Raw genomic sequence first — 17,845 nt, 5'->3', positions numbered from 1 at the left:
CTGCTACAAAACAAGGACTTACCCGCCTTCTTCTCTCCGTGGATGCATTCTGCTTACAAAGAGATGCCCTGCCAATCTTCACAAGTATTGTTTTAATTGGAATCTTTCCACCCCCTGCTTGTCCAGCTGAGACCGTTGAGTGATAGGGTGGATTAGGGCAGAAGAGCTTGGCTTCTCAACCTTCTGTACTTTTGGATTTCTCCCCGGGGATTGAGAAACCCTTCCTATCTAATCTCTCCACATTCCTGCCATCTGTTTCAGCACTGCTGAGGGCTAAGTCTAAGGAGAGTTGATGAAGACATTGAGGTTTGCTGCTTCATTGGAACAGTGGCCCTCTGTGGCCTGGCCCAGTTGCTGAGTGACTTCCCGGTCCCCTCTCCACATGCTGCCTCATCCCCGAACTGCCTGAGCAGCTGTGTTGAAAGTTATCCTTGAGTTTATCTTGGGTTGAAAGTTATATTATCACTTCCTGGATTGGGTCAGCCCCCAGCTACATTTTTTTTTAACTGCAGTTGAGTGTTGGAAATAGATAAAAGAGAGAAAGAAGTCAGCAAGGCCTGATCACTATTTCTGTTGAAAAGAACTTTAGCTAAAGGTCAATGAAAGAAAAGGAAATAAAGGTTTCAAGGTCTCAGATTGGGATCACAGCAGGAAATATTGTCTGGCAGAAGGCCTTGGTCTAGAAAGCAAGCAAACCATCTTTGTTCAACATCGGTGGTGACGATGACGATGATGATGACGACAAAGACGATGACGTTAATCAATGCACCAGCTACAGTACAACCTACTATATATACATCTAACTGCCTAATCTAATCTTTTCAATATCCTCATGGGGTAGATACATTAAAGACTACAAATAGCTCTGCAAGAGACCTCAGAGAATGACAGAAAAGAAATAAACGATACTAGAACCCATTCTTTGTTAATTACATATGAAGCTTCCCCCTAGGATTTCCCATTCCTTCTCCCTCTGTATAGCCCTGAGAATCAGCAGTCACTGGAGGAGTCAGAGTGAGTTTAGAAAACGGTAAAAAGCCCTATTGCCAGAGGGCTAGCATGGTTTGTCCTGCCGAGGAGTGCTCGGAAAAAGCCGCATTCACGGCGCTTGTTTTTATTTGATTGGATTTGCAGTTTCTCATTAGGAAACTTCATAGTCTCAGCATGATAGTTGGAAGAAAAAAACGTGTTTGTAGCATTTTGCCATAGCAGCCTTAGAAAACAAATAGTGAAAGCAATTGAACTGGGTGGATGAAGTGGCTCAAGCCTACAATTCCAGCTATTTAGCAGTGAGAGACTGGGGAAGGCCAGCCCAAGCTAAAGGAGGTTCATGAGACTCCATTTCAACTAGTGGCTGTGGCCCAGTGACACATACCTCTTACCCTAGCTTTAAGGAAATACAATGGCAACATACAGTGGGACAAGTCTGTTATCACCAGTGACATGGAGAAACAAATACAAGTAGGAGGACCTCAGTCCAGGTTGTACCAGAGAATAAAGCAAAGCCCCACCCCAAAAATAACCAATATAAAAAGGGGCTACAGGTATAACTCAAATGGTGAGCAGGCACCTAGCAAACATGAAGCCCTGAGTTCAATTCCCATTAAAAAAGTAATTATGGGGCTGGGAAGGTAGCTCAGTGGTAGAGTGCTTGTCTTGCATGCATGAGGCTCTGGGTTCGATTCTTCAGCACCATATAAGCAGAAAAAGCCGGAAGTGGCACTATGGCTCAAGTGGTAAAGTGCTAACCTGGAGCTGAATTTCTGAGGGACAGCGCCCAGGCCCAGAGTTCAGGCCCCATGACCAGCAACAACAACAACAAAAAAGCAATTTATATTATAATGATGCTCCACATAATGATGTGTTCATCAACCATGTATTATTACAACAGTAGATAGTAGCCCTTTAAGATTATGCTGGAGGGAGAAAAGTTTCTATTGCCTATTACCGTCATGTTTTAGAGTGCTATACAATATGCATATGGGATGATGTAGTGTGAACAAATTATTACACTGACTATAACATAAATGCAAATTCACGATGTTTTCCATACTTTTATGCAAAGGCCTGTATTCATCATCAATATTGGTATGTTCTGGTGGGGGAGGGGGTTCGCACTGGTGGCAAGAATCCTGCCAAGTTCTATCCATTGTTTAGCCAAAATCATCACTCCAATCTGTTTATATTAACATCTCACATAAACAGTGCTTTGAGAGATACATACAGACAGACATAAATAAATATACACAAATACACACACACACACACACACACACACACACACACACACGTTCTAAGAGGGGAAAAAAGGCGAGAATTAAATGCCTGAAGACAGTCTGTTTAATATGGTATCTACCTGAACACATACTAGGTTAAAAAATTCTTAAGAACAATACATGCAATCCACACGTACACAAAATCTTTCCTTTTAAGTAATAGATAACAATCTATAAATTACATATAATACTTCTGGCCCATGACTAGAACACCGAGACATGCAAAATAATGATTAAAGTAGTCATTTTAGATAGCTCCAGGCTTTTAGTCATAGAAAAACCCTAACTTCACATATTTTTTTTCAAAATGTTGTTGTTATGAAGGTGTACTTGTCAGTGTGGGAGGAGGAAACATATTTCATTTACCAGTTTTGTCAGTGTGATTTATACCTTTCAAATATTTAGATGTACGGTATGTGGGTCTCCACTCGTACTTATGCCCTGGGCCCATTAGCTGTCAGGGGTGGGCCAGGGACCTAGAAATGATAGCAGAAATACAGCCTGAAGCTATCAACAGAATCCAATCCCTCATCTCAGACTTGTTCCTTCTGTAAACTAAAACACCGTCTTGAAAGCGTCATGTGAATGCCTGATGCAATCCCTTAAAGGGAATGATGAGAACTTTCCTGGGTCCACTGGGTTCCATGTACCTGAAGCTCCACATTGTCCTAGTGTTCTGAACATTAGGGTGGTGTGTTAGGATGTTCTGACTGTGTCATGATGATTTATAACTGCACTCCACTCCTATTTTGGAAAAGGTTACAATTTAACAAAGGTTTTCAAAGGGATCCTCATGTAGTGATGCTTGTTGGTGGGGGTGAGGGAGGAAAGACTCATTTTGTTAGCTTTGTTGAGCCTCCTTGTGTGGAGGTTTTGCTGCTCCATTCCTGGGGACCTGTGAGAATCAGGATAGGAACCAGCATTCTATTTGAGAGTCAGTCCTAAGACGTGAGGAACGCTTAAAGACAGGATAAGTAGTGGCAGTTGAGAGTGGGTACATGATGATTTCTCTTCTGTCATTTGTTTGAGCTTGAATTTGGGGCCTGGGTTCTCTATCCCTGAGCTCCTACCACTTTGAGCCACAGTGCCACTTCTGGTTTTCTGGTAGTTAATTGGAGATAAGAGTCTCATAGACTTTCCTGCACAGGCTGGCTTTGAACCACAATCCTCAGATCTCTGTCTCCTGAGTAGCTAGGATTACAGGGGTGAACCACCAGTAACCTGGCTACGTAATGACTTTCTAAGGGAAAGAAACAAAAAGTATCAAAAAGGCCAAGGAGGGATGCTGAAAGATGGAGGTTGAACTGCCAAAGGCCCTGTAGAATTTCCAATTTGGATTGCATTTTAGCTTAAGTCCTCCAAGCAAATATAGCAACAATAGATTTCATGTTATTCCTGAATAACAGAATAGATACAAACAGAGCATACATGGAAACAGAGGTATCTGATGCCAACAAATACCTTTCTTGTGTTGAGGTGTCTTTGTGGACCTCAATACCCTGGATATCTATGGATATCAGTTCATAAAACTGCTAGACTATCTTTATATAAGACAAAAGAAAACCCATGTGAATTAGACTGGATTCAACAGAAAGATGGCAGGAAAGAAAGAACAAACAGTTTCAGAAATGAGAACTTATAAATGTTTTAAAATAATTTGGATTATTAAAAAGTAACTATGATGCAAATATAATAGGTAAAAAAAATTAATAGCTCAGGGTTAATAGGCAGATTAGTGGGCCAACACAAATAACACATGGGACATAGGAACAAATAAGATATAAGGATGCATTTATGCAAAAAATAACATAAGTTTTAACCTTTGTTTAAATAGGACTTCAAAAAGATTCCACAAAAAGCAAAGATTCCACATATAATCAACCAAAGGTGAAACCATTAAAAAAAAATTAACTTCAAGAAACGCTAATCTGACTGACAAATTCTAGCACTTTTTCTAAGACCTATTCCCACCTATTCTAAGACCAAACGACAGTTTCTATTTAGGCAAGCAAAATTCAATTAGCACTTGGTGATTTTAAAGACTTACTTACAATTGCCTTGAACTGGCTGATGAAATAGCAGAACAGTGTGGGTGAAAAACAATGTTTATTTCTCCCAATTAACTATTTTATTAATCGGATTGTGGGCTACCGGGCCTAAGGGCACACAGCAATGTATTAAAATATCACACACTGTAATTAAGTGGCATATGGGGGATTAGAGCAAGATTAAATGGCTGTTACCTTACATTTTCCCTGGGTGTGGCCTAGGCCAGACAGTCAATGCTCTCCTGGTAAACTCAGTGAATTCTGTTGAGTTTGAAACATAGTTTTCTTCCCCCAAAAGAAATATACATTGAGAAAAAAACTTGCCTCTAGGTAAAGAATTCTAGAGTGAATGACAAGAATCCCCAAGCCAGAATAATAAATACATAAACAATAACATCACTTAAAGAAATCCAATCCTTAGATTCTATTAACAAGGGATTCAGCATGAATCAACTTCTGTGTAACTCAATCCACATCTGGCTCTTTCGTTCTCCTGTGTGAGTTTTAAAACCTGTCTCTGAGTTCTTTTAAGGGAATTTAAAAAATGATCACCTAATGGTTGCCCTACTAAAGAATTTAAAGCAATAGGAATGCTGGCACAATATGAACCAGACCCTTGCAGCTGGAAGAAGAGATTCCAGCACTGTATCATTTCTTGTTTAATTTTGCCAAATCCGTTGTTTCTCCTAAATGTTCTCTTCATTTAAAAATAGTAAGTGTAAGAAGATTTTGGCCTTGATTATTCAGATTCAAGATTACCATGCTTGCAGTTATTGCCAGTATCGGTCTCCAGTGAATCTTCATACCAGAGAAATCACACAATGAAATGACATTTGGAAAAAGTGGTTTGGCCCAAGCAGAAGACAATATGGCCTTTGCCCAGAAACCTATGGCAAACTGCTTAGAAATGACTAGAAAAAAAAAAGATGGAAAGTACTTACGAGGATCCTGGACTTGCAGTGGGAGGGGGACCTGAGGAAATGCAAGAAAAACAAAAGAAAGAGTCAGTGTGGGTAATTTAGAGGGCAGGTGTGAATACAATCAATCCATTACAAATTAAAGTTCCCACCCACCAAGAGGTGCTATTTATTTCTCTGGAATTTATAGTTTTGATACCAGTTTTTCCTCCCAAACACCTCCGTAACTAAAAGCATACCAGTGAGCCATGTCTGTATTCCACGTTTCAGGCTGTGAAAATGCTAAGTGCTAGAATATAAGTCAACACAGTGGGTTCTGACTCTGCAGGAAGTTTCCACAAAGGAGCTAAGTGATTGGAGACTCCAGAGTGTCCATTGGAACAGCCAGCAGGAGCTTCAGTTTAAGAGAACTAGACAGAAGAGGAACACGTTTGCTGTGTATGTTCCCATGTTCTCTGGGACAGGGGTGTATCCTCACTGAGAAGAGCTCAATGGTATGATGGTATAGAATGGACAGGGTAGGGTTAGACAGAACTGGCCTCCATGCCTGTTTGCTGTCCTTGAACATTGTAAGTAACCATTAAGTCTTTAATTACTTCTTTTTGCAATGGATATAAGGCTCATTAATGGGTTGTGGACATCTAGTAAACACTTTCTGGAAGGGCTCATTTCCTCCCTTTTTGCTCTCATGGATTTTGCTGGGGCTGAGGGTCAAAACCCATCCTCAGCAGGAGACTGCTTACCAAACTTGACAAACAAGACTCCAGTAGTAGAGACCACCTTCTTGCCGTTTGTTGCCACACACTGAAAGTAGCCAGTGTCTGTGGTGTCTAGGTTTCTAATCCGGAGTCGAGAGCCATAACTGGTTGCCCGGAAGGAGATTCTCCGGGGCTCTTGGACCACAGGTGCATCATTTTTGAACCAGCGGATGGTGGGAGGTGGATTTCCAGACACTTTGCAGTGCAGTTCTGCTGTCTGCCCCAGGGATGTGGTGATGTTATTCATTGGTTCGTCAAGAGTCAGGTAAGAATCTGTAGTACAGGGAAAAGGAGGGGCAGACAGTGAGACAGCAGCCCCTAAACAGTGCAGATACACTCCAGAGCATCTCAGAGTCACAGGGAGATGTAAGAGGAGCAGCATACAAAGGAGATACACAGAGTGACAGTAGTCAGTCACCAAGACCTCAAATACAACTCCATCCCCCACAGAGCCTGCTATCGGAGTGATACTTGTTATTAATCAGACTAGGAAACCTAATTGCATGGTGCCCATGAATAAATGTACTTTCTAAGTCAAGGAAAAATGAGTTTTTGTGCTTCAGATAATGAAAATAATACACATTCTTTGTTACAAATTATAATACAGTGAAGAAGTGTGTGATGGGGTAAAATTCAAATAGTTCTACCCCACAACAATGCCATTCAACCTTCTGATGAATAGCTACACATTTTATCCAGTTTATTATTTTGACAGAAAGAGAGACAGGGAGGGGGAGGGAGGAAGCGAGGGAGAAAGAAAGAAGAAAGGAAGGAAGAGCACAACATTTATGTTCAATGGTACAACTCCATTTGGAAGAGTGCCCAATTGATCAGACAAAAGGGTAAAAGCACTGGGAATTTCTATAATGCTATGTCATTATGTTAACATGGGGAATTCTTTCGTCTGTCTCTCTGTCTCTCTGTCTTTGTCTCTGTTTCTATCAATTCAATTTGAAATACAGTTTTAAACTAAGACACCATGATTATATTCTGTGTAACATACAGATCTTGAAAAGTTCCACAAGTATTGACAAATGCACATCTCACATAACCAAAGCTCCTATCTGGATAGAACATCAACATCCCAGAAACTACTCCTGAATCCTTTGTAGTCAGTGCTTGCTCCCTCCCACCCCTCCCCCAGGCCATGACTGTTCTGATTTCTATCATCCTAGATTAATTTTGCCTATCCTAGAATCTCTTGTAAGGGAATCATTTCGTAATTAAGTTTTATATTTGGCTTCTTTTGCAATTTGTTGCATTAAAATTTTTTAATAATAAATTACATTTTAGCTGGAAATTCAGACATGCACCACCATGCTCAGCGTATTTTCTAAAATTAAGACTAATTTACTTAAGAAACCTCTCTGTGCTATTCATGTATCAGAAGGTGCTTGTTTGTTTGTTTGCTTGTTAGGTCACAGGGCTTGAACTCGGGGCCCAACTGCTGTTCCTGAGCTTTTGTTGCTCAAGGCTAGCACTCTACTACTCTGAACCACAGCACCACTTCTAATTTTTGAGTGGTTAGACAGAGATAAGAGTCTCAGAAACTTTCCTTCCTGGGCTGGTTTTGAACTGGGATTCTCATATCTTAGCCTCTGAATAGCTAGGATTATAGGTTTTAGTCCCTGGCACACATCCAGGAGATTTTGGTTTGTTTCCTTCTCTGCCATACATCCTTGGGCACATTCTGTCATGCCTTCCTGATGCTCTTTGTCCTTCCTAAGTCCAAACACAAGACAGCTTGCTAACTAGTTTATTATTGCAAGTCTATAAGTCCTTTTTTTTTTTTTTTTTTTTGGGTCGTGGGGCTTGAACTCTGGGCCTGGGCGCTGTCCCTCAGCTCTTCAGCTCAAGGCGAGCGCTCTACCACTTGAGCTACAGCGCCACTTCCGGTTTTCTGGTGGTTTATTGGAGATACGAGTTTCACGGTCTCTCCTGCCCGGGTTGGCTTTGAACCGCGATCCTCAGATCTCAGCCTCCTGAGTAGCTAGGATTACAGGCGTGAGCCACCAGCGCCCGGCAAGTCTATAAGTCCTATGGGCAGGCCTGGGAACATCTGAGGCATTACTGCACCTCAGTGCATAATATGGTCCAGCAACAGTGTGGATAGAACTTCCTGCAATGATGGATATATATTATTATCTATACTAATGGGTAGCCACTAACTACATGTGAATTACTGAGCTTGTGAAATACAACTAGAACAACTAAGGAGCTGAATTTTTTGGTCGGTTGTGGAGCTTGAACTCTGGGCCTGGGCCCTGTCCCTCAGCTCTTCAGCTCAAGGTGAGCACTCTACCACTTGAGCCACAGTGCCACTTCCGGTTTTCTAAGTGGTTTATTGGAGATAAGAGTCTCACAGACAGTCCTGCCCGGGCTGGCTTTGAATCCTGATCCTCAGATCTCAGACTCCTGAGTAGCTAGGATTACTGGCGCCCAGCTGAATTTTTAATTTAAGCAGCCCTCTGTAGCAAGTGACTACTATATTGATCAGTACTGAAAATGTTGAATGCATTGAATTTAATGGATTCTTACTGGAAAATAACTCTTTTGGAGAGCCATTTAACTGGGTAACTTAACTACCCAAAATGGGTTCATAAATATGTGATTATTTGCTTTAGTTTTACACATACTCTCTCTCTCTCTCTCTCTCTCACACACACACACACACATACACACAACAATTTTGGGAAGAGGTATTGTTAAAGTGTTAGCATCTCCACAAGACTCACACAAGTATGAGGATATGTGTGACTTGCATTTATCCTGTGTATGCGATGGAAGAGATGAAGGATGACTGTTACCCACTGTGTCATCCTAACGATACAGTTCATCTCATCAATGAGCCAATGAAAAGTGATCTCTCCAGCGGAAGTATGGGTCCATAAGTGGTTTTGCTAATGTCTTGATTTAGATTTATATTCTAATTTCTCTCTTGGGATGTGTTTCTATTATCTATCTATCTGTCTGTCTGTCTACCTATCTACCTATTTATCTATGTCTATTGCCTATCTAGCCTCAATCTGTAAAGATGTTTGCACATGGATATAAGCACATGTGTTCCCAAAATGTTTGAACAAATACCCAGAAAATAGGGAAACTAATTAATGGTGGCTTTATGAAATTATTGCCCTATCTTCTGTCTTGAGAATAGATAGCCTGTGTAGACAAAAACTTAAGAAAACAAAAATGTGATACCCAAATAAGCATAGTAAATAACCTGACATTGGTCATGAATAGGTTCTTGAATTTAGGTTCTTGTAGGGTTTGAATCTCAGGTCTTCTGCCTTTCTTTTTATGTGATCTTGGGTAAGTTCCTTAACTTCTCTCCCCAACTGCTTAAACAACTGGAAAATCAGAATAATATATACAGTTCTGTTACAGGAAGGTTAAAATTAAATTGGTGACACTATGGTTTATTAAACTGTAAGTACTCAAAACACACACACACACACACACACACACACACACACACACATTTGGGTCTGGTTATGGGGCCTGAACTCTGGGCCTGGGCACTGTCCCTCAGCTCTTCAGCTCAAGGCTGAGCCACAGCGCCACTTCCGGCTTTTGTCTTTTTGCTTATGTGGTGCTGAGGAATCGAACCCAGGGCCTCAGGCATGCAAGGCAAGCGCTCTACCACTGAGCCACCTTCCCAGCCCTCAAAAATATTAATGTAATCCCATCACTAGCGAGTCTGTGGGGTAAAAGGCTGTAAGTTTGAGGCCAAGGTCTGAATCAAAACAAAGTAACTAAAAACAATACAAGACAAGAAACAAAAAATCTACTCTAGTGTCAATGCTGCTACTATGAATTTCAAGTTATTTCTGCATAATGCTTTATTATCATGGCTTCCATCTTCTGTTATTCCCTAACTTCTGTGTAAGTAGAAAAGGTAAACTAATTACCCATGGTTCTCAGCTGCAGATGAGAAACATCATGACTTAGAGCTTAACTGGTCTGCCCCAGGTTCACAATAATGCAGGGCCTTCAGTCCTCAGGCTGAGCCAAAGCAGTCCACAAAGTCCAACTGAGGAAGCCAGCCAAAACAGGAGCAATAACAATCTATTGTGAAGCTTGAATCACATGCTAGGGCTTTACAATTGTATTTATCCACCTGATGATCTTAAAAGAAAGGAGTGGGTATAATTGCTCCACTTAGACTCGAGTGGTTAAGTGACTTGTCCTAGGTCTTAGGTTTCATGGAGGTCCAATCCACCTCTCTGGCTCCCAAACATTTCTTGCCATTCTGTCAGATTCTTCAGCCATATGAGCCCACAAAGAGTGGGGCAGCTGGAATTACTTTCCAACACTCATATGCCCCTGGGTACTTCCAGAACTGTGGGGAATGCACCTAAGCATTTGCCATGGTTCTAGCTGGGGTTTCAGTTCGCACTGGAGGCATCTTAAGAGACCAGCTCTACAGAAGTCTACATTAGAACATGTCTTTAAAAACAAAATAGGGATACAGGATGACTCATTGTAACAAGACACTATGTTGAAAATGAACTTTAAAACTTTGGCGGGGGTGGAAGGAGGGGAGGTAGTTGTGGAGGTGGGAAGGAAGGGATGGTAGGGGAAAAACCAAGGAGGAGGCAAACAATGCTTGATAGGAAATGTACTCATTACCTTGCTCATGTAACTGTAACCCCTCTGTACAGTATTTTCACAATAAAAAAGTATAAAAAAAAGAAATGTGAAGAGATCTTTTCGTTTACTGACCAAAGAGTCTTGCCATAGTGGGAGATAAGGGTTTAAGTTTGTTCCGATGCAGAAGTGAATCTGCTGCCATCTCTAGCTGCTTACCAAGTGCACAGAGCCAAAAAATGGTCTATTCCTCAATTTGGCCAAGACCAGAAGCATCAGAAGAGCGTCATGTCTCAGTGACTCAAAGGCTTTCTGTGACTGGATAAAGTAAGATGTATGTCTGCATCTCCATCTTTCTTACTGTTAACAGCCCTTGGGTGGGCTCCATTCTCTTCCCAGAACTATTAGGAACTTTCTGTGGCTCCCTCATGGGTCAGGCTAAGGGATTCAACTCTGGTGTCTCCACTCAGAGTATGGCATAACCAGGGCAGGTTCTGAACAGCCTCCTTGTTCAGTGAATACCTTTCTGCTTCAATTTCACCTACAGAGGAAGGCCTGTTACAGAGCTAAGACTCCAGTTCATTTCTGCTATGTGGAACAGACAGTCCCTCTGCCACTGTGAGCTTTGCATTCATTATCGATTACCACATGGGTCTTTGGGGTTCCATCCTTGGACAGCTTGTTTCTTTATGGGCAGCCATAGAACCACAGGAGAGCAGGTGCCTACTGAACGTGAATACTGGACAGAACCATTTGACTCTGGCTGTTAGTACATCTTTTTTTTCAGTGAATTGACTTAGTGCCTCTGACAATGTCTGCTTGGGCTGTGGGAAATTTCTTATCCTTTTTTGCCCTGTACTACAAACAGGATGGCAGACTGGTGAAGTGGCAAGTGGGGCAGAATCTGGCTTGAGAGCAAAACACCCCAGTAGTGCTGACTCCAGCTCTAGCTCTATGTATCCCAATGGCAGTACAATGATAATGGTAATGGTAATGATGATGACATAATGATGGAGCTAAATCTAACACCTAAGCGGTACTTATTATCACAGCAAGTGTTACGAACGTTTTACACAGTGAAACTTAAGGCACAGAAATGGCAAGAATATTGTATATGATCATGCAGACAATAAGTAGAAGTGACATAAAACAAATTATTTTGGCTCTAGAGGGCAGGTCTAGGATGGAAGTTCTCCAAACTTTTGGTCTCAGGACTCTCTCTGTCTCTCTGTCTCTGTCTCTCTCTCTGTCTCTCTGTCTCTGTGTCTGTCTCCGTCTCCGTCTCTCTCCTCAAGAGAAGGTTTTTAAGTATTTGTTTAATTTTAAAAATAATAGCAAGCTAGATGCTGATGGCTCATGCCTAGAATTCTTGGAAGGGTGATAGCAAGAGGATCACAGTGTTTTTGAGTCTGCTATTTAACCGACAGCGCAGTAATACTTGCCACAACTTAAACTAAGTAGGAGGCTGAGACTGGGAACACTGCAGTACCAGGCCAGCCCAGGCATAAAAGTCCACAAGTTTCCATCCATGAAGGCAACCTGTCCACAGTAGCATATGCTGGTGATCCCAGGAATGATAAAAAGCCTAGAACTAACCAGGGGAAAGTGAAGGAAGGAATGATATTGTCCAAAAAATACAGATGAAATGTACTCATTACCTGATCTATGCAATGGTGACCCCTCTGTACAACTCCATAACAATAATAAAGTTATATTAAAAATAAAATTAAAATAATGTAAAAGCCTAAAAGTAGGTAGACTAAGGCTCAGGCATTCACTTAGGCAGGAAGCAAGACCCTATTTTAAAATATACATTGGAAATCAGGGCTGGAAGTACAGCTAAATGGTATTATATCAGCATAGCAAGTATGATACTCTGAATTCAAACCCTAGTAAGTCAAAATGACATATAAAGTAACATTACTTTACAAAAATATTTTTACTGAAAAAATATGTTACACACAATATTGATGAGTAGAATTAGTTATATTGTTACATATGATTATTTGCTTTAAGAGAACAATCATATTTTCCTGCTTCAGCCTGTAGTTAATTTAGATAGGTTGCACTGAAGAAAATCTGACCTCATATATTTGGAAAAGGGAGGGACATTTTAACAGATTATTTAACATATTTTTCTTTATATTACACCAAATTTCAGCAAGTGGTAGGTTCCTTTTTCCCCAGAGTAGGCTCAGTTATTTTTTTTACAAATGTTTATTAGCTTGTATTAGTTACATAGGGGGTGGATTTCATTGTTCCATCTCCACACATATTTACTCTTTATTCCAATCCATCTCATTCTCTCCATCACTCTTTCTGCCAAGTGGGAGTTTCTAAAATTGTAATGTTAAATTTGAAACCATGTCAACAATCTGTTAATTAAGGATTGAATCCTGTTGCTGGTGGCTCATGCCTGTAATCCTAGTTACTCAGAAAGCCAAGATCTGAGAATTGAGGTTAAAAGGCATCCTGAGCAGGAAGATCTGTGAGACTCTATTCCAATTAGTCAAACAAAAACAAAAAACACCCCCAAAATCAGAAATGGAGCTGTGGCTCAAGTGGTAGAGCATTATCCTAGCAAAAGAGCTCAGAGATAGCTTTGCACTGACCCTGAGTTCAAGCCTAAGACAGACACCAAATTAATAACAAGAAGAAGAAGAAGAAGAAGAAAAAGGAGGAGGAGGAGGAGAAGGAGGAGGAGGAAGAGGAAAAAGAAGAAGAGGAGGAGGGGAAGGTGAGGAGGGGGAGGGAGAGGAGGATTGATGTATACTACACTTTGATTAGAACTTCAGCCCACAAGTGGTTTTATAATACAATGTTTTGCCCACTTGGAAATCACTGGATCCCTGAGTTGCATCACTGTCCCCATGTGGACATATTTAATTACATAAGGAAAGTTACATTTATTTAAATCACCGCAGTACAGTATCATGCATCATAGTGATTACAGATTTGTCAAGTTCATGCTGTGGCTCAAAGTTTTTGGAAATTGTTTTTGGCCAAAAGTTCATTTTTAGTGCTAGGTGCCAGTGGCTCATGCCTGTAATCTTAGCTATGCAGGAGGCTGAGAGCCGAGGATCTCAGCTCAAAGCCAGCCCAGGCAGGGAAGTCTGTAAGTCTCTCATCACCAATTAATCACAGACAAAGCCAGAAGTGGTGCTGTGGCTCAGGTGGTAGATCAATAGCCATGAATGAAAGGAGCTTAGGGACAGGGCCCAGACCTAGAGTCTAAGCCTCAAGGCTGGCCAAAAAAAAAATTGATTTTAGCCAGGGATTGGTAGCTCATGCCTATATTCATAGCTACTCAGGAGGCTGCAATCTAAGGCTTGTGGTTCAAAGTCAGCCCAGGCAGAAAAGTCTGTAAAACTCTCCAATAAAACACACACACACACACACACACATACAATGCTGGAAGTGTAACTGTAGCTCAAGTAGTAGAGCACGATCCTTGAGCACAAAAAGCCAGGCAAAGGCATAAGTTCCTGAGTTGAAGTCCCAGTATTCACACATACACACACACACACACACACACACACACACACACACACACATGCATGCACACACAAATTCAAACTTGACTATTGGCAACCAATACTACCTCTTGTTTCTTTGAACTGGTAGACTAGTTTGATGTAATTTCAAAAATAATCAAGCATAGCTAACCACAGTGAGCCAGATGTTCTTTTAAGTGAGAAGTGGTTAATTCAGTTCAGAGCTCAAGGGCTTTTCTGAGACATACTCAGAGCACTAGAATTTGGGTGTTCAGCTGGAGAGTTTTGGGCAGAGGTCCCATTTCACCACAGGGAACATCGAAGATACCAACTCAAGGGTCAAGATTTAACTGTCTGTAGAAGACATTCTTAAGTATAATTTGCTTTTGTTCATTTCCACTGTAACAAGGTGGCAATGGAGAAAGTGACAGCCACTAGAGGGGACAGTGCTCTGCCCAGATAGGCTTTGTGGCAGCAGTTTTGCATACCATTATTTTGTACAATCTGGGTGGTAATCTGCAACTCAGAGGACAAAAGGAGTTCTTCCAGAGACCGTAATAGATTTGGACTCCATGTCCAGTGCTCCTCTCACCATGCCTGACCTTTCCAGCTCTCTGCATACCAATCTCCTGTGAGGCTTTTGGGACAAATGGCTTAACTGTAAGTCGGAGGGCAGAGAGTGGTTGGGAGGGATTTAGGGGTCTGGAACAACCCTAAGTGGTTGTCAGATACAGGCAAATGTTTAAATCTTTTTGTTACTGTGTGTGAGTGCACATGCACGCCAGTACTGGGTAGTACTGAGGTTTTAATTCAGGGCTTGGGCACTAGCCCTGAGCTTTTTTGCTCAAGACTGGCCCTGTACCACTAACTGTTCTTTGCTGGTTAATTGGCAATAAGAGTCCCATCAACTTTCCTTCCTGGGCTAAATATGAACCTCAGATCTCAGTTTCCAGAGTAGTTAGGATTACACACATGAGCCACAAGCACCTGGATAAAACAAACAAAAACTTGGTTTTCTTCACTTTTTTTTTTTACAATATAGGAAAAGGAAATGCCAATACCCTTTTAGTACCATTTCCCCCCATTACCCATGATGATCATAGCTCACTCATGTTTTGAGTGTTTTTACAAGGAGCCAGGCACTGTCTGAGCATCTTACACATGTTAGCTATTAAACTTGAAAATAATCCCATGAGGTAGAAGCTATTATTACCTTCATTTTAGAGTTAAGGAAGCAGAACCACAGAGAGGCTAAGTAATTGCCCAAAGTCACACAGCCAAAATATATTAAGGGCCAGGATTCAAACCCAGGACTTTGAAAACCAGAAACCATACAATTATCTGATATCCCATTTCCCAATCAACTCAAATTACAGTTTTCCCACCACTGTACCAAGGACTACAAAAATGTTCTTTTCCTCTTTTATGAGTCCATTCAGCCCATGACAATACCCACTGGTCCTACAAACAAGTAAATCACCACTAGTTCCTACTGACATAACTGGAAGTCATCACCAAGAAGGAACTTCTAAAACGCAGCCCAGGCATCCTGCATCCTGAGTCTTAATCAACCTAAAAAGTGAACTGCAAGAAAGAAATAAGGTAGTTTATGAGCTCTCTGGGAATCGAGGTTCTTATTTCCTCCTTTGCCTTTTTCTATTCGTCCTGGCACTCCATGTGTTACTGTGAACTTCGTAGGCATTTAATAAATGCTGGTTGATTAAGTAAATGGAAGGCTCATGTGAATTTCAGGCAAATTAGCTTTGGAGACACCCCATTTATTACGAACCTGCTTGACAAGACGTCACATCCACAAGCTCACAAATCCCTCTCCACATTTATGACTTCATTTTCCAAGTGCCTTCGCATCTCTCCACAGGGAGAGAGGCAGGACCAAGAGTTACAATTGCATTTTGACAGGTGAGAGAAACGGCAATATATATAAAAACAAGTTCAACAGTCCTTTGCCATGGTAACCCAGCCTGTCCCGATTAGACTGAGGGCCTGGGCCTCCGAGTTAAGAGGCACACACCAAAATTCTAGCCTTCTTCATGGTCATATAGGAGAGGGAGAGGTTCTCAACATGAAATCAAATGCTTAGCTACACATAAAGGAAGGCTGCCAAACGCAGTTAGGTCATCACATTTTGACTTTGGGAGAACATTCTGTTCACGCTATCAACCTGCATCCACTTTCAACACACTTCACCATAAATACTTCTGACTCAGTATCTCGGGAAATATTTTTTATCTTAATAAACTCAATGCAAAGCATAATCTAAATCAGCTTGCACATTCTTGAATTGGAGCCACAAGCTGCGTTTAATAAAAATCAGTCAAAGCAGCAGGGGACTTCTGAGTGAGCACAGTTCATTATCTGCCACGGGGCACTGGCTATACCAGGCTATAGGTGGGAGGAACAGGAGGTGGGTGAGTTGAAGGTGCCCAGGAAGCTAAAGCTGAAACTAGGGTTTGAGACCTGAGGCCCAAACTCCAGGAGTTCCGATGTCAGGTCCGACCATTTCCCCAAGGAGACATGGGGGGAAAAAAAGGAGGGCAGTGAAAAGAGATTTACTACATGGCATGAGTAGCCATGGGAACACAGCACTTTAGTTCATCTTTAGCCATCTTCTGGTATAGATGTGAGTTATAGATTTAAGTAGACAAAGAAATTGGGAATGGGAGGAGAGAAGTATTCATAAACAGTCCCAGGCACAGGTGTGTTCTGGTCATCATTATCCTAGTCCTTATATGGAGAAGGGCTCCAGAGAGGTTGTTACGCTGTATCATTTGAGGGGAGCAGCCTGGTGACCTGACACAGAGCACTGGGAAGTCAGGTCATTGATACCTGGCAGGGGCTCTAGTCTTTTGTGGATGATAACTACAAATTAACTGCTGTAGAGAAAAACCAAGGGCAACAGACACAGATACAAAGTGGAGGCTAGATTGCCTGTCTTTTATTCTGTTTTTATTTAATTCATGGGCCTAAGTGTATCTTAGCAAAACCAAGTGTGAAGACCCACTTACAGGACCACTGGCAGACCCCACTTGCTAGGTCTAAATTCCCATTAGCCACTCAAATTGAAGGTGGTATTTTTTTTGGAAGCGGGGGAGAGAGGCTGGGCCTAGGCCTGGAACTCTGGGCCTAGGTGCTGACCCTAAATATCTTTTGCTCAAGGCTAGCACTCTACCACTTGAGCTACAGCACCACTTCCAGCTTTTTCTGTTGTTAACTGAAGAGACTCATGGACTTTCCTGCCTGGGCTGGTTTCAAACTGTGATCCTTAGATCCCAGCCTCCTGAGTAGCAAGGAGTATAGATATGAGCTACCAACACCTGGCTGAAGGTGGTATTTTTAATAGAGACATTAACTAAGAACATGGGCCCCCTGATTTGGACTACTTAGCTTCAAACCTAAGCACTCCCTCTTACTTGATGTCTCTTAACCTTGCCAAGTCTCAGTTTACTCAACCCTAAAATGGACAGATGTTATAGAGATTAAATGAGGTTTATATTAAAAATGTTCCAAGAGAAATGATGACATATGGGCTCCTCTCTTAGCCATCATTTAATTAATCCACAGAGTCTAGGCATGTGCATTAAAAAAACCCCACCCACCAATGCCAGGTACCAGTGGGCCATATCTGTAGTCCTAGCTACTCAGGAAGCTGAGGACCTCAGTTCAAAGCCAGTCTGAGCAGGAAAGTCTATGAGATTTTTATCTCTAACCAGAAAAATATGGAAAGTGGAGCTGTGTCTCAAG

The 17,845-nt window shown here is 41.6% G+C and overlaps 1 protein-coding gene across 1 annotated transcript in view; it reads right to left on the bottom strand.

The window, feature by feature from the left end:
* The window catches only part of Ror1 (receptor tyrosine kinase-like orphan receptor 1), a 151,169-nt gene that overhangs the window by 116,665 nt on the left and 16,659 nt on the right, over positions 1-17,845 (bottom strand). Inside the window, exons 2-3 of the mRNA XM_013020553.1 lie at positions 5,985-6,272; positions 5,266-5,296 (exon numbers count right to left, since the gene is read on the bottom strand). Of these exons, the coding sequence (XP_012876007.1) occupies positions 5,266-5,296; positions 5,985-6,246 (293 nt within the window). The 5' untranslated portion in view covers positions 6,247-6,272. The remainder of the gene's footprint in view (positions 1-5,265; positions 5,297-5,984; positions 6,273-17,845) is intronic.

The sequence above is a fragment of the Dipodomys ordii genome, unplaced genomic scaffold, assembly GCF_000151885.1.
Source record: "Dipodomys ordii isolate 6190 unplaced genomic scaffold, Dord_2.0 Scaffold51, whole genome shotgun sequence".
NCBI classification, from domain to species: Eukaryota; Metazoa; Chordata; class Mammalia; order Rodentia; family Heteromyidae; genus Dipodomys; species Dipodomys ordii.
This window is presented reverse-complemented; position numbering and strand designations above follow the sequence as displayed.